This window comes from Sinocyclocheilus anshuiensis, unplaced genomic scaffold (genome assembly GCF_001515605.1).
Source record: "Sinocyclocheilus anshuiensis isolate Anshui unplaced genomic scaffold, SAMN03320099.WGS_v1.1 scaffold207, whole genome shotgun sequence".
In the NCBI taxonomy this organism is placed as follows: domain Eukaryota; kingdom Metazoa; phylum Chordata; class Actinopteri; order Cypriniformes; family Cyprinidae; genus Sinocyclocheilus; species Sinocyclocheilus anshuiensis.
This window is the reverse complement of record NW_015551045.1, coordinates 5,746,017-5,765,879: the sequence shown is the minus strand read 5'-3', so window position 1 is coordinate 5,765,879 and position 19,863 is coordinate 5,746,017. Positions and strand designations below refer to the sequence as shown.

The following is a 19,863-nucleotide window of genomic DNA, read 5'->3' as shown; positions in this document are numbered from 1 at the left end:
CAGAAAGAATCAAAAGACGAGGCTCACCTTTGCTGAGGAGCATGTTGTGTGGAGAAAGGAGAACTGGTCCAAAGTTCACTTTAGTGATGAGAGCAAGTTTAATTTATTTGGGTCAGGTGGGAAACATTTTGTTTGGCATCAAACTGGGGAAAGACTGAAGCCCAAGTGCGTAAAGAAGTCAGTGAAAGGTGGAGGAGGATATAATATCTATGGGATATTTTCAAGAGAAAGATAATAAACAGTCAATCCAAAAATACAGACGAGCTGAAGGCTCAATAGTGCCTCAGCAGTGCCACAAGCTGATCACTTCCATGCCACACCTCACCGATGCTGTCATTTGTGCTAAAGGAGCCCCGGCCAAGTATTGAGTGCATAAATGAACATACTTTAAAAGAACTTGAACTTTTCTGTTTTGCAAATCCTTTTTTTGATACTGGATTTTTGACTTTCATGAGCTGTAAGATCTAACCATATCGAGACATATTATGCCCCTTTTTACAATATGTAATATAAGGGTTATGTCTGTGAAGGTAAACAGCTGGGAAATAAGTTGCATGTTTATTTTAGATCTGTGTGGCAGCAGCAATATACAGTAGATAAATCAATAAATCCACTGCTCTCTTGTCTCCTCTGAGGCTGGGACTCTAAATAGTGTTCTGTGATCGTCTGTGCAGCCAAAGACAGAACAGTTAACATGTTTTGCTCAAACTTTCGCCATGGCGTTAGAATAGGTACACCGTTGTCGCTTGTGAAATCAAAATGACGGCGCCGTGGGTGGAAACTTACAGATTAAGGGGCGGTAATATTATAATGAGATCCCTTTGCCATGTCACCAAGGGAGTGAAATCTGACGCGCTCGTTTTCTCAGACGCTTGCAGAAAAAGGCTTACCAAAACAAAGTTACTGGGTTAATCTTTTTCACGTTTCCTTGGTTGGTAGATGCACCAGGGACCTGATTATAGCACTTAAAACCTGGAAAAGTCAGATTTTCATGATATGTCACCTTTTAAACAAAAAAAAACTTTGAAATGTGTTACGTTACATGTAATGAATCTACAATATATGAAAGTTTTACTAAAAGTTACAAAAAATGAACTTTTCACAATATTCTAATTTTTTTTAGATGCACCTGTATAATGCAATATTTTTGAGTTACAGGATTTTTTTGTAATACAGCTATGTTTTAATTATCCAACAGTGCTGTTTTTAAATCACTTATTTGTATGGTAGGGTACAAAGTTGTGTTAAAACAAATAAGCCCTTGGAAACTCTATAACAAACCATACTATGTTTGAGCAGCAAATATAAGTCAAAAGTGCTCTCACAAAAGCTCTAGAGAAGAAATAGTTTTAAGTTCTGTTTGAAATGTGAAGATCAATGTTTTATTGAGCGATGTGACCAAACTAGAACTTTTTGGACCCATAAATCCACGGTATGTCTGGTATAAAAAAAAAGCAAAGTTTATGAGCAGAACAACACCATCTCCTCGGTCAAACATGGAGGTGGACCAGTCTTGTTATGGGGATGCATTGCTGCAGGAAGTGGAAATCTTGACTGTAGAGATTTGGATTCTTTGAAGTATCATTCCATTTTGACAAAGATTGTGATGTTTTGGGTGAATAGACTGAAGCTCATGATGATTAGTGGATTTTCCAACAGGACAATCATCCCGAAGCTGACATTCAAATCTACTGAAGCTTGGGATTGGTCTTAGAATGTTCTAGAATGGCCTGTTTGGTTTCCAGATTTAAATGCCATTAAAATATTTTTGGAATTTGAAAAACACAAAGGCAACATGAAATCAAAGATTATCAATGACCTGGAAACTGAAGGAATGGGCCAAGATTCCAGTAGAAAGGTCTCAGAAGCTTGTAAGCACTTTGCGATAACGTTCATTGGAGGTTATAAAGAATACAAGATTCTCCACAAAATTTTACATATGGGGGTTGAATAATTTTGAATGTTTAGAGCCAATTCGATTTTTTCCCATTTTTAGCAACTTTACGTCCTCAAATCCTTTTTTTAATGAATGATTAATGGTGTTCTTTTAAAGATAATCTGGTACTTTTATTAACCTGCTGTTGTGTGCGATCTGCATGGATCACATCCACGTTTATTCCCTCGTACACCAGCTCATGGAACAGCTCTCGGGCACGGTCAATAGACTGAACAAACACCAACACTGGCGGCAGAAATCCCTGGAAGAAAATGGAAGTTATGGCAATTTCAGTGCTAAAAACTCACTTCTCCTTATAAGGCATCTGAATTATGAAACTCTGGATTAGAATTTTTGGATTTTTAAATTGAAATTATATTTTGTCATGAGAATGACTAAAGTGAGAACTTCACAGACCTGATTTATAAGGTTTCTCATAGCAAGTAGCTTTCCATTTTCTGAACCCACAAACAGAAGCTGCTGCTCCACAGTCTCGGCTGCAGAGTTCCTGTGGAAGGAGAAAGCCAGGTAAATGAATTTCAATTTAATTAAAAAAATGTAAATTTCTTACATTTAAGTAACATTTGTATTTAATTTATTGATCCTGTTGTTGTTTTTAAAAGCTTACACTTAAAATAGCAATAAATTTCTACAACAAAATAAGAATTAATCTTGTCACATGAAACAACTCAAGTAACATGAGTGTTTCCATACCTGGGTCCAATGTTGACACAGACGAGGTTGTCTAGGTTTAGTTTGCACCATTGCTCTACATCTGTGGCAAAGGTTGCACTGAAGAGAACCCGGTGGATTTTATGAGAACTGCAGGCCAAGAAGATAGTGGCAAGCTGTTCTCTGAAACCAGTCTTGCCATCCTCAAAGAGCTTATCAGATTCATCCACCACCAGCCACTCCACACTACACACAGTAAAACACATTTAGACTGGGGACAGAAGCTACTGATTTCCTGTGTATGATGGTGAACATGACACAATCTGGAAGCTCTTTGATGAAAACACGTAATTAATACTTTAATGTATTTTCTTGAAGAGAAATGTTCAGATATGAGAGTTTTTGCAACTCACTCACCTACTTAAGTTGATAGCAGGAGGGTCTTGATTTAGTAAATATATCAATCTGTTAGGAGTCGTCACCAATATATCTGGAAAACAAAAGTATTAAGAATAAGACAGTGAGTGAATCACTCTAAAACAGCAGTTCTCAAACTTTTTTGTAACCCCACAATTCCTGCAAACCCCCATTAGAAACATAATTATGCTAAACACTCAAGGATCTCAAAGCAACATCCTAACTCATTGTTATTTTCAGTTCACCTTTGCATCCACTGCATTAAATACAGTAATACTGTGAAATCTTTTTAAAATGTAAAATAACAGTTTTCTATTGTAAAATGCAATTAATTCCTATGACGGCAAAGTTGAATCTACTCCAGTCTACAGTGTCACATGATCCTTTAGAAATCATTTGAATATGCTGATTTGACGCTCAAGTAACATTTCTTATTATCAACGTCGAAAACGGTTTTGCTGCTTTTCATGGAAATCATTATACATTGTTTTCAGGATTCTTAGATGAATGTAATGTTCAAAAGAAAATGTATTTGAAATATTTTTGTAACATTATAAATGTCTTTACTGCCATTTTTCATCAGTTCATCCTTGCTGAATAAACATAATTATTTATATATTTTTTTTAATTAATAAGTAAATATGCATACACATCACATACCAAATTTCTTTGCTGTCTTGGGCCCATATTTTTTCACAGCTTCAACTCCTTTATTGAGCATGTGAACTCTGAAGCCCACTCCTTCTGACAGTTTGAGCAACTCTCTGTGAGTCTAGAGAAAAAATGAGAATGCTAGGCTTTACTGCATTCTGTAGGCCAGTCATACAGTAATAATCAGCACGAGGTGGGCCGAAGGTTTACCTGAGTGGCGAGCTCTCTGGTGGGGGAGATGATGAGGGCTCTGAAACCCTTATTAAGGGGCTGGCGAAGGTGGGCCAGCAGGGGCAGACAGAAGGCCATAGTCTTACCAGATCCTGTAGGAGCAGATGCCAGGATCTCCCTTTTCTAATACAAGCACATCCATGATGGGATCAAAACACTTAACTAAGTGAGGATCAGGAAAACACACACACTTATATCTGATGCGACAGAAATGCGTCTTACAAGCATCATGAGAGGAATGGCCTGCATCTGTATGGGTGTGGGGGTTTGGAAACCCGCTGCCTTGATGTTTTGAACGATTCGTGGGTCCAGATCATACTCCTTCTGCAGCTCTTCAAAAGTGGAAATAGGATCTGGAATGTCTGTCCCGTGCACGTTAATCCGATTTTGGTGCCGTATCCGATTCACCTAAAACACACAAACAATAATGTAAGAAAAACCATCTGTTTGTTTTCCCCAAGTTGAAATTAGATCCATGTAGATACATAAATGTCAATTCTAACACTGTGCCATAACACAAATCACCCAAATACCATATCAGTTACTGGCTGATATTACATATTATTCCTAATTTATGAGTATCTTTCAGTAAAACGTATTTAATTGTGCACATTTATTTCCTCTGTTTTTATATTTAAAATTCTTTCTCATTCACCTAACTCTCAATTTAGGCTAATATTTAAAAACACTAATAATTCAATAACCCCGGCCATAACATGAAAATAATTATTAGCATTGGCCAGAATTGATAACATCCCCAGATCTTATCATGTGAAATGACACAAGAATATTCAAGTGTGGCCAATCGAAATGAAAAGTGGTGTGAACAGCCATAACAACTCTTTGTACCTTCTCCTGATGAAGCTGCTTTAGTCTTTTTAAGGAGGGCTTGTCTTTAGACTCCTTCTTGGGGTCGTTCACCTTTTCTTGGGATGACATCCATTGGATCCCCTCTCCCTCGCTCTTCTCAGGCTCTGCATCTGCTTCAGGACAGTAAGGAGAAAGAACTGTTTGAAAAATGTAAACACTGAATTGCTAGCCATCAGAAAATATTGAAAGATGACTTGCCATCGGTTTTTATCTTAGCTCCTTTCTTTTTCTTTCGTGCTGCCTTCACTGGCTCAGTCCATTTCCGTTTCCCAGAGGCCTGCTCTTCATCACTCCCTTCTTCGCCATCATCTTCACTTAGTCTGGACTCCAGAGACGTGTTCTCTTGTGTCTCTTTGCCAAAAAAGCTGATTCCAGCCAGCTGATTTGAGCTGTCCTTGCTCTGAGACTTCACTACCTGAGAGGAGTTACACAAGAATTAATAATGACCAACTGAGCATGTGTTTATTTGTAACACAAGAACAGTAGCATCCAGAATTCCTGTTTCTATAGGCTGTGCAACACAGTAACCAAACTAAAGATGTTTAAAACTTGGAAAATATCAATTATTATCTCATACTACTTGTTAATGCACTCTTTTAGCGTTATTTGGGTTTACTCGGATTAGCATTAGCACTTTAAGGAACATTCAATGGGAAATGGAAAAAAGCATGTTAGCCATGTGGCAGCATTTCAGGTCGTAAATTCACGTAGGCCTATTCCCTGCGTTTTACGTAACAACAGCCTAACATAAGTTAACTTTCTTATGTACTTTGCATTAAAACCTACCTTAAATCGCTCTGCATCTTTACCAAACCTTCTCAGATCAAACTTTGCTCCAGACCCAAGCTTTCTAAACAAGTCAAAGGCGTCCATTGAAACAGCGGAAAGACGTGACTAATCGATCTCCATTTTATGACCAGCACGCGGCTGTTGGTGTTCGATTATTACACCTTTTTTTGTTTCCTTTGTCGTTCACTAGAGAGCGCTGTTTTTTTTTTTTACATTTTTTTAAAATCTCCTTTACATTTGACTTTTTCTTTTGCTTTTGTTGCATAGTCATAATAAATTTCGTGTAACAGGAATCAATATTAACCAAAACACAATAAATAAAATAAAATAAAAAATTGATGAGCACCAGATTTATTTCAGACATTTATGAATAAAAACGTTTTAGTAATAGTAAGCAAACTTGGCAATATGTTGAATATGTCAGTTCTTATTATTAAGTTTAAAGGATAACATTAACAATATCAATAAATGTCGACATGCAAAATTATTTTTTAAGAACACCTTAACATTTTAGTGTGATTTTGTTATTCTATTGTTTTGTAGATCCTGCATATTGGATCCTAAGTATTAATTGAATACGGCTGAGTCACATTTTGTATGTCTAAATTCTACTATATTTAAGATAAACAAACGTTGCCAGGCAACAAAACATATACCTACACAAAAGATGTTGCAATACAAAGCAGAAATTTGTTGTAATGATCATCAAGATCTTTAAATTATGTATTGATATAAGTGAGTGTAAGAGCATGAGCAAGAGAGAGTTTAAACACAACATTCCACAGCAATAAATCATTAACTAAAATAAAACTCTTCCTATGACAGAAGGAAATAGAGTAGTAGAGAGAACTACTTCTCATGTGATTAAGATAAGGAGAACTAAAGCCTTTTCATAAAGAATGACAGCAGAACCATCCCATGATAGGGTAGGAAGCAATCCAATAAGAAAACACAGAATCACACATACCTGTACAAGATGAAATTATAACATATGCTTTATGAATTATATGAGCAGAATCAGATTAGGTTCATATGCCATAGGTATCTCATTAGGTGTGTTTATGAATGGGTTTTACTTCTGCTTTTTTCTCTCCCTCAGATTACTTCACTTCCTGTTATACATCATAAAACAAGACCAACCTGTTGTTTTCAAAGGTTTTAGCAGACAAGAACTAATAGAAGAGGTGAGTCTTTGTGAGTGAGTAAGATGCTTCATTTCTGTATATCGGCAACTACCATAGCAGGCATATTGTAAGTATTCTCTTTTAGTCTATTCTATATTACCCTTGATAGGAATGGATGAAAGCATTGATTTTTAATTTAGACAATAATGATTTTGCTACATATTTATCACACACTGGCATGTTTTTGATAAAGGACTATAGTTTTCCTGACACAGAGGATTTCCTGAAGGGAAAGTTACTTGACTTGAGAACTATTAGATGTTTTTAATTTTTTTATTTTATTTATTTATTTTTCTGAACAAATATCTTGCAAACTGCTTTTTGCCTGTCTCTCTTCTGTAAAAATGCAGCAAACAGAAATTATTCTTTTGCTCATGTTCATGTTGATGGAATGAAGTATGGCAGGTTGTGTTGCAAAGTTTCTCTGTTATCTTTGTGAGAGGATCAGTTTGTTTTGTCATTTTATCATAGCATCAGATTTTTGATATATGGTAAGTAAAACGCAGCCTAATTTTCATTTTTGGGTGAACTAACCCTTTAATCGATTGGAGGTTTATTCACCAATTCACTTCGGTATAATTTCTTATAATCATCTATGTAATAATAAACTTCTTTTTAATAATCTATACAAATGTATTAAAATAAATATATTAAAATGTATTAGATCTTTGCCTTTTTAATTTAGTGATTTAGAATTTTTTTATTTTATTTGTAGGAAATGAAAGTCAAACTGCTGGAATGCTGCAGGGCAAATGGCACAAAATAAATAAGTAAATAAATAAAAAATTCTAGGTGAATACAGTGCATTCCCAGTTTGACATGTAAAAAGAATCAAGAAAAAACATGGGAACACTAAAGCAAATCACATTATATATTGCCCTCTTGTGGTTTCATTTCCCCATCTAGTGCATTTTCCTTAAAGGGGTCATATGATGCGATTTAAATTTTTCCTTTCTCTTTGGAGTGTTACAAGCTCTTGGTGCATAAAGAATATCTGTAAAGTTGCAAAGACTAAAGTCTCAAATCCAAAGAGATATTCTTTATAAAAGTTAAGACTTGTCCACACCCTCCTAAAACGGCTCGTTCTAACACGCCCCACATGTCTACGTCACTGTGTGGGAATATTTGCATAACGCCGCCCAAATGTGCACGCAAAGAAAGAAGGCGTAACTTTAATTCTTGCCATAGTATTGTTGTTGCCGCCGGCGCCATGTTGTGGAGATGCTGTGTGTTTAGTTGTGAAAGCGAAACTACTTTGTTTGGCCTTCCAAAAGAGGACGATATCCGCTTCGTCATGTCTAGAGCTGATCCGTGCTGGTCGCTGAGGAACCTGCAGAGTAGCATACAATGGATCTGTGCTCAAAGGCTGTTCTATAAAGTGGGGCAGTTCCAACTTTGCAAGGACAGTCTGGCGCTTCTGACTCACAGCCTGTAAGTACATTTTTTATATTTAAAGAATTTGCCACTGATGATTCAAATGCGAGTAGCGCTTGTTATTTGTCGTTTCTCCGATAACAAATGCAGACATGGTTTTATGTTTACGCGGCGCGATACGCAACGCAATGCGTAAAAGCACAGTATAAGTCAATTATAATCAGTAATTATGTCCCCACTGGATGCAACAAATGCCTCATTTGTAATGGGTTTTATTGGTTTTGTCTCGCGTGCCAGGAGACACGGCATCACACAATGTGTTAAGGGGCGTAACATTTCCGTCACACGCTTGAGGTATTCAGCCAATCACAACGCACTGGATAGCTGGCCAATCACAGCACACCTCGCTTTTCAGAATGATGAGCTTTGTAAAAATCGACACGCTTCAGAAAGGCGGGGCATAGAGGAGCAACAATAATGTACAGTATGTGGAAAACAATGTTTTTTAACCTTAAACCGCATAAACACATTTCATTACACCAAATACACAAAATAATGTTCTTTTTAGCATATGACCCCTTTAAAGAACTGCATAATCAGTACTCCCCTAATAAAAGACATCCAGCTGAAAGTACTTTGCTACAAAATGGGCTTTTTCAGGATTCCGTGGATACCTAGAAATTCACGGATTTTAGATGTTTCCTTTAATGCCTTTGCACAGATCCAGATTGGAGACTTTAATCATTTGTCAAACTTACAGGACTTGAACATATTCAACAATAAGTGGTGCCCTTGACAATCTTTCCAATTTATCCCATCTCAATCTGGCCAGCAACAGACTACAAGGAATCTCGAGAGGTATGCTACACGGCCTAACCAATCCGCTGGTGCTACGTCTGGATTACAATTATATACAAGACTTTTAGCACGCTTCAGAATTTAAAGGTGTTAAACGTAACCAAAAACCACCTCCATTATATAGAGAAAATCAAGCCGGTTCTTGCATCACAATATTTGGAGGAACTGTACATTGGAAGCAACCATTTTGATACTTTCAACTCATATGAAATGTCAACAAAGCCCATTTAATTAAAAAGACTGGATTTTTCCAACAATCCTTTGGCAACATTTCAGCTCACAGACAATATATTTCCATCTCTCAGTCCCCTTGATTTATCTTATCGTGGTCAAAATGGAACCATGACATGGAACTTTACAGAAAAGACATTCTTTACCTCAGTGAAAACATCATACTTCATGGATGTTCATATGTCAGGCCAGAATGCTGCTAATGTGCTTCAGAGCTTCAAGAATTTCTTGAATAAAATCAGGCTTAATGCAAACGTTGAGTTGAGCAAGACTAACCTTCTGCTCAACGCATGTTCTCCAGTGCTACAAGTTGTACGGCTATTTAGGAGATAATGAAATATCCCAGTTATCACCGAGTATGTTCAGAGGATTTACACAACTAAAAACACAACTAAATGCTCTTCACTCTCGAGATCATAGATCTCAGCAGAAACAGCATCAACATGCTCACTTGTGATGACTTTGCCAATTTAACACAGGTGAAAACTCTGTACTTGTACAGTAACAAAATCTCGATTATTAGTTCCTGCTTGTGCAAGGACCTGAAGAGTCTTGAGGTCCTCAAGCTTGGAACAAGCAATCTGTTAAGGATCGGTGATGCTTTCAGCAATGGGCCACATTCCTTGTTGGATCTGGAACTTAATTTTAATAAGCTAAGCAAAATCGAGAAGCAAACTTTTAGGAATGTTTCACAGCTGAACAATTTGTCCTTACAAGACAATCAGATTTCAGACATCGAAGACCATGCATTCGAAGGACTGAATAACCTGACGTCTCTGTTACTGTCATCAAACAAAATATCAGCTAAAACATTAACCAAACAGCATAATGTGTTCTCAGGCATGCCTAAATTCAAAAACTAGATTTGTATGCCAACAGCATTTCATTTACCGATGATCAATTGAAATACCCTCCCTTTAAAGACCTGAAGCAACTCAGAGTATTGACCTTGCACAGTCAATGTCATGGAATCGGCGAAATACCCTCAAATCTGCTTCAAGGTTTATCCTCCTTGGAAATGTTTTACGCTGGAAACACGAATCTTGCTCATCTGAATCCTGATACATTCCAATCCAGACCCCAGCTCTGGTTTTTGGATCTCTCCAAGAATGCGCTGTCCGAAGACCACTCGATCCCGGCTGAGTTGTTCCACCCCAATTCGAAGCTAACCAAACTCATCCTTTCGAGAACGCAGGCTGAATTTTCAGCATCATTACTCCAGTGTTCAGTGTCACATGATTCTTCAGAACTCATTCTAATATGCTGATTTTCTGCTCAACAAACAATTTTCTTATTATGTCTTACAATATTTCTTACTATAATCTATGTTAAAAAATTGTGCTGCTTAATATTTTGATTAACAGAATTTATTTGAAATAGGAATCTTTACTGTCACTTGATCGTTTTAATACTGTACGTCCTTGTGAAATAAAAGTAATAATTTTTTTTTTTTTTTAATCTTACTGATCTCAAACTTTTATATGGATTTTTATTTTTATTTTCAAATTATTTGCAGAATTCCTGTAAATATAAACACAATAATATATACCTTACTTTAAAACATTTGATGACTGAACAATACCTTAGTCAGCATGTTTGAATCTGTCCAAGTGAACAAGTCAACAAGATCTCAGTAGGGGGTCATTGTGGGCTGATGTTTGGCCCACACACTGGACCCCCTGGTAGCTAGACATGGGGGTGGAAATGGTCAAGCAATAATGGCCCTTTCTCTAATTTTATCAGACTGACATCATATTGTAATTGCATGTAAAGCCAGTAAAGCCCAGAGCTTTTGCATAACACCTGAAAAATTACAAGAAAAGGTCTGTTTACATGGAGAGAACTACTCTCACAAGGGTTATGTTGGTCATGAATTACCAGAAGTTCATTAGAACAATAGAATCATAAACAACCACTGAAACCTTACAGCTGAAATAGAGCACATTTTTGTACAGAAGTAGAACAAAGGGTCAAAACAAACCCACAAACATTACATTTCTGCTTTAAAAATGTCTTGGATGATTCAAACATTAGGTTCTGTGGTAATCTGTTGATAAAACAGCTTGTTTTGAATCCGGAGCATTCCTTTAACACCAAGCTATGGCAGTGTGGGAAGAGAACAGAGGGTTACAGGAGTACAGTCAGCTTTTCTGTCTCCTGTCTTTCTGACCTTTGACCCCAGTGAGTGTCCAGCAGAAGCTGACATAAGATCTCTTCTGCCGACCTGTTCTGAAGGGCATGTCTGCACATGCATTGCTCTGCGCCTCAACGTTGTCCTCCATTGTCCACATCCCAGCATGTGTCCTCTGCTGGACTATACAGGAGAAGCTATTCTGCTAACCATAAATGTGTTACAATTACCATACAGTAGATTCAGTTCATAGTTCAGAATGTTAAGATCCTCAGCTATGATATGGATCTGCAGCAAAGTGTGACAGAAAGCTTTAACTTGTTACTGATGATAGAGATCTTATAGAGACTGTTTGATTTAGTTTACCCCTCAATGTTAATTAGTGCATTAACTATCAAACATTTACTAACATGTAGTTAAGGCTGCAGTAATCATGCATGAATCCTTATGACTCTGGTTGTAGTTAACGATAGCTCTTGATTGGTTCATAATTAGCTCATGTCTTCACTAATCACGAGTTCATGTTGAAGTAAGTATTAAAGGGGTCATATGATGCGATTTCAAGTTTTCCTTTTGAGGAATTCGGCCAATCACAACGCACTGGATAGCTGGCCAATCAGAGCACACCTCGCTTTTTCAGACTGATGAGCTTTGTAAAAATCAACGCGTTTCAGAAAGGCGGGGCATAGAAGAGAAACAATAACGTATAGTATGTGGAAAATAATGTGTTTTTTTAACCTTAAACCGCATAAACACATTTCATTACACCAAATACACAAAATAATGTTCTTTTTAGCAACATCATATGACCCCTTTAATTCAGGTATTAGTACATGATTATTAATGTATTGTAAAGTGTTACTGATATGTTTTCTGTTTAGATTAATATTATTTCACTAATATGCTGTTATTAACAGAACCAGAACAGGAGAACTGCAGGAACATCTCAGTCTCAACGTTTTCTTAACATTTAGGGATAGTCACATAATTGTAAGCTTTGTGTTTTGTGTGTGTGTGTTAGAATTTAACAACTAGGGTGAGGGAATGTACAGTATCTTGTTGATCGATCCATATCTTAACTTTACTTATTCATAAATTGACGATTTGGCAAATAAATTGTCATACAATCCTTCAGAAGTCATTCTAATATGCTGTTTTAGTCCTCAAAAAACATTCATGATTATCAATATTGAAAACAATTGTGCAGCTTAGTATTTTGTGGATACTTTGATGAACAGAAAGCTCAAAAGATCAGCATGTAAAAGTCTTTACTGTAACTTTTGATCAATTTAATGCGCCCTGCTTAATAAAAGTGCTAATTTTTCTTTCTCTCTCTCTCAAAAAAAAAAACAGGACCCCACTGTATGTGTAATGTTCTTCTTCTTCTGGAACAATAACAATATAGCATAACTGAATTGCATAAATCTATTTGAACAGTCTCCAATGTAAGAACGCTTTGTTTTGGGCAACAAACAATCCTTCATCTTTACTTTTCACAAGGAGCGATCCAATACTGCTGCACGTGTTAAATGTTGCATATTTTATATATGCATATTATTTTCTGAAGTATAAACTTTGTAAAAGTTCAGAACCACTGCCATTTCAATTATGAAAATAAATCAGTAGTGGTTTTCTTCAGTGTCAAAGACTAATACACTAGTACAGTTTACTTAAGTAGTCATACACTAATTAATCCCCAGGGTCTTAGTTTCCATGGAAAAAACTGTAATCACATGCTAGAGAAGTCATGTGAGAAGAGCAAAGGAAATGACTTCACCTGTTCACATCCTAAAGGTGAACTCAGATGATACTTGCCCTTTGACCAGTGAGACAAGGGAAATAGACCTAATGGGGCATGGAAAAGAAAAACACACCCTTTTATTTCCCATCTCGGTCTCCACCTCTCCTTCACACCTCTGAGTTTCCATTAGTGTGTGAAAACATTTACAATGCAAACCGTGGTCCTACTTTATGGTACATCACCGGACAAAACTTTTTGCTCCCATAAATAAACACATCATCTTTGTCTTAAAGTAATAAAAATGAGCACCAGAGTCAAAAGATATTCATCAAAAATGTATTATTTATCAATTTACACAAATATAAATATGATTGAGGTGATTCCAAAACATATAAAAAACAGCAAAGCCTTTAGGCAGTTTATTTTACAATGGAGTACAATGGGGTAGTGTGAAATCAATCCCTGAGAAGCGATTATATTTATAGCGTCTTTTGGGATCACTTTTATGTGCAAGTCCATGCATTGAAATAGAAAGACCATTTTGATGTTGTGAAACAAATGTGAATTTACACGGTAATGTGATGATTTTCTTTTAGAATATGGGATACATTTCAAATCTCAAATATGTGTATGGAAAAAAAAAACATATCTCTGATTGACTGACTATTTGTAGTTGTTTTGCCTGAAAAGTTTACCTTACTTTACAACAAACCGTATTTTCTCATTTAATCGTATTTACAGTATCATTGAAGATTTCATCACCTAAAACCATTTGGTGTGAAAGCATCGGCACAGTATTCAACTGTCAGGTTCTGCCATTTTGTTCTGTCATCCATTATGGCTTAAAGGTGTAATATATCAATCACTAGTCTTCATTTGTCGCAGAATCCAGAGGCAGTGCTGCTCCTGTTGGTTCTCAGTCAATGCTAACAGGTAACCAAAGTAACCGAGAAACACAGATATCATGCACTGCTGTTGCTAAGCTGCCGAGGAAGTTCTCGCTCCGGTGCATTTGTTCACCAGGCCTGCAAAGGACACTGCAGTGACAACAGAGAATAACGATTATACACCATAATGACCCATACAGTCATGCAGTTTATGTATATAGAGAGAAATATCTGTATAAAAATCTCTCCACCTTATTTTGCAACATGGAAGTACGCTACTTCCTGTGAATGTGCAAGACTGACCTGCTTGCTGGAGCCCAGGTGTGTGATGGTGCTGGTGTCCATGGTCGCGTATCGAGATGGATGGGAAAACTGGGCAGCTTCTTGTTTGGGAGAGTACACTGAAAAAGTGTACGTTCTTATAAGACATCGTTATTCAGAATGACAATATTTTCTGCTGTCATAGGCAAAGAAGCGAGTGTATTTACTGTGTGACTGTGTGTAGGGCTGCTGGGAGATGTGAGCTGTGGTCAGCTGTGTCAGGCTGCTGCTCTGAGGGAAATGCATGGGCTGCAGGGTTGTGAGTCCAGACACGCTGTTGATGACAGGCACACTCTGAGACTGAGACGGAGATGTCAGACCTGGAAAAACATAAAAACAATGTTATCAAAGTGTTCGACAAGAATTAAAGTAATACTAATCCTTTATAGATAAGTTACACATTAGGGCTGTAAAATTGTTTTCGAATTTGGAATATTCGTCGAATTTAAAATAAAAATCCACATTCGAATGCAAAAATGTTGCATTCGAATTTTAGGTGTGCGTCAGGCAGCCTTATCAGTGGCGCACGAAATGCGACAACGATGTAAGTGTCATTGCATTTTAATGTTTTCGTTAGTCTATCCAGCTGAAGCCACTAGATGCGGCGCTGCTGCGTTGTTCATTCAAAATATTGCGGGAAAAAAGAACATCAATGCGGAGATGATGTTGTTTACGTCAAAACCAAAACCAAACTGTTCACACAGAACACATATTTATCACATTTTCTAGAGGGACATCTATCACCGTTGCACTCGCGTCTCGCACAAGAGAGACGCATGTTTAGAAAGTCATGTAAAATTAACGTAAGTTCAACTTTAAAAAAAAACCTGTCAAGACTTTATGGCTGTTTTTCCCCATCCTACTGCATCTCAAGTTTTTAAATGAAGAAAGTACTCTTTGTGAATGGTTTTCGGTCCTTTGTATTAAACTATACATACATGCATGATTCTGTTTTGTTTCTAATTGTTTAAGCAACTTTAATTATATAAGGTTTATAAACATTATTTTAAACATTATGCACTTTTTTCAAAGATAGTCGTGTTATTTTATTATGCTTTGAAGAAACGTGCATAATATTTTGTTCGATGCGCCCTCTTGTGGCCTCAGGAGAGAAGCCAAAAGCTTTTTTCCCCCTAAATGAAATTATGCCTTTTAAATTCGAATATAATTCGAATATTGATAATATTGATAATATTTAAGTACAAAATTCGAATTTAGTTTTTCAGCCATTTTGACAGCTCTATTACACATATATCAGAATTATTATAGTTAAATGATAAACTGACTTTTTCCTGGAAGAAAAACATTTCTAAAACATAAGTGGACATTTTGAACATTTAGAGAACATTCAGAAATAATGCTATATAATTTAACTTACTTGTAATTAGATTATAGTACATTTTAAAATACAGTTACTTTTTAATTGATTACATGATTACTTATTAATTTTTACTAAGTGTTTTATTTTGATTGTTGTTATTTTAAAATGATTGGTTTTCATTTTACATTTTTTTAATTATTTAATTATTAGCTTTGCCTTAAATTCACAAATTCCCTGCAGTTCCTTCACGAATCCTATTTTGAGAAACCTTGACTTAATGTAATGTTTAATGGACTTTATGTTGTTAATAACAATGAATGCAATATATTTTTATATCAACTGGTACAAGATTATCCTATTTAAATCAATGTGATAAACGAGTTAGGCCAAAAGTAATCAAAAAGTAGTCCTAAATGTGTAAGGAAATAGATTTGATTAATATAGAAAGAAAGAAAGAAAGAAAGAAAGATAGATAGATAGATAGATAGATAGATAACGGGGACCACATTCTACACTTTTCAGCATTTGAAGTCCATCTATAACATTCTTTTTGGGCCAAAACAGTCAGATTATAATTTTACGTGTTAGTTTGAATCCTTAAACATGATGATTTTGCTATTGTACATTTAAGACTTGAAAATGAACCTGTAAATGGACTCTGTTATTACTGTCTGATGTCTGTTTACTGGCTTAGGCAAGTGTGCAAACATGGACTCAAATGCATGACCAACGCATAAAACACGTTCTTGCGTTATTGTGGTGGTCACACACCTCAGTACTCAAGGGGCCGATAGAACGACCTTCAAACCTCTGTGTCCTTAAACCAGTGTTATCATTCAGGTAGCTGGCAATAAACATGTTTATAAGATCTAACTAGATCACCAAGATGCTTATCAAACTATTACTTCGGCTATCAAAACATTTATTTGAGAATCCAAACCGGCAAAGCAATAGTGGCTCAACCAACCCACCTTGGGGGCGGGGCTGAGTGTTTGACTAATGGAAGGAGGAGGAGTGTTTGGGGAAATCTGAATAGTTTTTTGCAACTCTATTTGATAACTGATTAGAAAAAATTAATGAGGACATTTTGACAGTGTAGATTAGTGGTTCTCAAACTTTTCAGACCAAATACCACATCAGAAAAAAATCACATCGCATCTATCACATCAGAAAATATGGAATAATATTAATAGAAAGCACTATGTATTGTATTAATATGAATTTTCTGTATTTATTTTTTTAACATATTTATTTGTGTTTTACCTGTATTTTGAAGTTCGCACTTCATTGCGTTGTGTTTTAGGGTTAATGGAAATGTCTGTTACTGTCCTGACAGAAAATTACCAGTAGATTTTCCATTTTTTTTTACAGCACATGTCAAAATGAGGGCTATAAAAGCATATTCACATGGGGATGCGTAAAGGATATATTAAAAGTGCAATCAATTTTAGAAATAGAACTCTAAAAATGCTACAGTAAAACCCGTTTAACTGTAAGTTACCTTACGGTATATATTACTATGTAAAAATGAAACCATGTAAATGGTTTGACATTGTATATGTAATTTTGCAGTAAAATACTGTATATTATTTATGGGGGGGGGTTGCAAGTAAAAACTATGAATGACTGTATTTACAGTAAAAAAAAACAGTAAAAGGACATTCCTAGAGAGGTTTTAGGTAGTTCAAGTAACTTGTATGCTAATATTACATCACCACCTAATAATAATATATATCATTATTTACTTTGTCACCATATTTTTTTACAGTGAAATTCTGGCAACCACAGCTGCCGTTTCTTTACTGTAAATTTAGCACATACCACAGTTTAAGAACAACAATAATGTAAGACATGAAGAAGGAGGAAATAAAATGGTGATCTACTCACTTTGAGCAGCCAGGCTCATAATGAGGCTCTGTGCTTGCTGATGATGATGAGACGACTGAGACAGACTATGAATGTTGGTCAAAGTGCTCACAGGAGGCAAAACTCCACCAGAGACTGAGATCTGGACACACATGCACATGCATACACACTATGTAAATACATATAAGGTACACAAACACTTTGCAAGTTAGAGCATGGTCACTTTCCTCTGGTGCAAGACGCTGTTTTGGACTGTGAGTGCGCACTAACATAACATAACGAATGTTTATTGGGGGGGCCAATTCACACCAGCCATAAAAGTGAACAAACGCACTGCCTGCACATACTAGATCAATGCTCTCTTTGACCTAGTTGAGTCAGTTTTCAAATAAAGGCAACTTTATCAATCATGTCTGTAAAATGTACATTGATCTCTGCGACTACATGCTATTTCGGGTCGAAAAAAAGGCTGGCAGACCCGTACTTGTCAAAGCATGCACATTGTGACTGCACTATAATGTGGACGCTAAAACAGATTTTGCTTTACCATTTTGGCATCCGTCGATAGCAAGCCGTGGCAGGGGTCCAGACTACCCGGAGACACCTGTTGCAATACTGATTGGCTGCTACCATGGTGAGTGATGGTCGTTGAGGAAGTGACCTCACTGGTTCCTTGTTGACTGTACCTGAGTTCTGCATTTAAAAACATAAGAAACATCATTTTTAACTGTATTGCTGTGCACAGTTAATGCTTTGACAACAATAATGTTCACTGAAAATGGCGAGAAAATAATCGCCATTAGTCGCACATACTGACCTGATTCTGTCTATCTTTATTTGACCTCTTTGTGTTGCTGTAAATGCAGCTAAAATGATAAGAGTCTGCAGTCCAAACACTGAAGGGCCTTTATTGGACCGTCCATTCCTTAAATGCATTCTCATAAACATACCTCAAAACTGATTATGCTAAATGTTGTGCCTTTTCTTGCTCTGGGCAAACAAATACAATCAAAGAGCTTTTGAACAGTTGGAGGTCAGTGACTGTAGCAGAACACACAGGTTGAGCAAACACACTGTTCTCTGACTCACTCTTGACGTAATATTAATCCATTCGCAAACATTCTGCGGAATTCGGTCCATTTCACAGGCTGACAGTTTACAGCTTTTCAACAGAACGGTGTCCTTTTTTTTGGTAGTTGTCAAAAGTTAAGCTGAAGCATTTTGATTTTATTAGATGATCATTTTAAGCTACTGCGTGATCCTTCTGGGTTTAAAATACTTTTTTCCAAACAGCTATCGATCTTCTGAGGGCGAGATTGTGTGCTGAACACCCTCCCAGACACAAAGCTCGAACCTTGACTTGACCCTGGTTTGACCCTAAAGATTGCAGTAAGCGATTTTATGTCCCTCTTTCTCACATGCGTCTGTGTGTTTTGTTCACACACTAATGGGACGGAGGAATTCCAATAAAACACACACACACTTACTGCATCTGTGAGCCTTTTTACACCTGATATTAACACTCATAAATGGCAAAATATGTCTGTAATTATTGGTAACTAAAACTATTAAAAACATTTTTGTTAGTTGAAATAAAGCTGAAATGAAGGATAATAAAATGTTTAAAGTAAACAAAAATATAAATGCTGTTTTTGTCAATTAACTGAAATAAGCTTAAGCACTAAATTTACTAACTGGAAATAAATAAAAACTAAAACTGAACTGAATAAAAATAAATTAAACAAATATTAAACAAAATAATAAAAATGACAATAGCACATATTAAAATTATTTAAAATTAAAACAAAACTGAAAATACAAAAATAAAAGATATGTGAAATATTAAAAAAAAAATGTGATAGTGAATAAATAACACTTGGTAGAAATCAGATCATCCAAATTAGCCTGGGGTCGTCACATGTGGTTGCTGCAAGCCCGCCAGACGCTCCTTTGTCGAATCCGCCGCCTCTGCTCACTCAGCCCGCCGTGTGTGACGCTGTGTGTTTCGTTGTGAAAGCGAAACTACTTTGTTTGGCCTTCCAAAAGAGGACACGACTAGAAATCAGTGGTTAAGTTGTATTTACAACACTGTTCCAGAACAGTTCAACTCAAATATTCAGATGTGTGCAGCACATTTTATGGAGGACTGTTTCCTGATCCTGGGAGAGTAGACTACAATGCCGGCTGTTCTGACTCTCAGACTATAAGTACGTTTTTTATATTTAAAGAATTTGACGATTCAAATGCGAGTTTTGAGCAGTGTAGAGTAGTGCTTGTTGTTTGTCATTTCTTCAATCACAAATGCAGACATGGTTTTATGTTTACGCGGCGCGATGCAACAAATGCCTCGTTTATAATGGATTTTAATGTTTTTGTCTCGTCG

At 36.4% G+C, this 19,863-nt stretch overlaps 2 protein-coding genes and 1 pseudogene across 3 annotated transcripts in view; 1 reads left to right on the top strand and 2 right to left on the bottom strand.

Annotated features, from left to right (window-relative positions):
* LOC107661753 (probable ATP-dependent RNA helicase DDX52) overlaps positions 1-5,688 on the bottom strand; it is an 8,750-nt gene extending 3,062 nt beyond the window's left edge. Inside the window, exons 1-10 of one of the 2 annotated variants that reach the window (XM_016451519.1) lie at positions 5,564-5,688; positions 4,976-5,192; positions 4,757-4,890; positions 4,130-4,315; positions 3,887-4,030; positions 3,686-3,797; positions 3,026-3,098; positions 2,651-2,854; positions 2,354-2,444; positions 2,076-2,198 (exon numbers count right to left, since the gene is read on the bottom strand). In XM_016451519.1, coding sequence (XP_016307005.1) covers positions 2,076-2,198; positions 2,354-2,444; positions 2,651-2,854; positions 3,026-3,098; positions 3,686-3,797; positions 3,887-4,030; positions 4,130-4,315; positions 4,757-4,890; positions 4,976-5,192; positions 5,564-5,650 — 1,371 coding nt within the window. In that variant the 5' untranslated portion in view covers positions 5,651-5,688. The remainder of the gene's footprint in view (positions 1-2,075; positions 2,199-2,353; positions 2,445-2,650; positions 2,855-3,025; positions 3,099-3,685; positions 3,798-3,886; positions 4,031-4,129; positions 4,316-4,756; positions 4,891-4,975; positions 5,193-5,563) is intronic. The other variant, XM_016451520.1, reaches the window with a different exon arrangement.
* A 3,007-nt stretch (positions 5,689-8,695) lies between these two features.
* Positions 8,696-10,903, top strand: LOC107661784 (toll-like receptor 13; annotated as a pseudogene).
* A 2,533-nt stretch (positions 10,904-13,436) lies between these two features.
* LOC107661752 (hepatocyte nuclear factor 1-beta-B) overlaps positions 13,437-19,863 on the bottom strand; it is a 10,827-nt gene continuing 4,400 nt past the window's right edge. The window contains exons 5-9 of the mRNA XM_016451518.1: positions 18,028-18,173; positions 17,502-17,622; positions 14,461-14,613; positions 14,276-14,373; positions 13,437-14,122 (exon numbers count right to left, since the gene is read on the bottom strand). Coding sequence (XP_016307004.1) covers positions 14,102-14,122; positions 14,276-14,373; positions 14,461-14,613; positions 17,502-17,622; positions 18,028-18,173 — 539 coding nt within the window. The 3' untranslated portion in view covers positions 13,437-14,101. The remainder of the gene's footprint in view (positions 14,123-14,275; positions 14,374-14,460; positions 14,614-17,501; positions 17,623-18,027; positions 18,174-19,863) is intronic.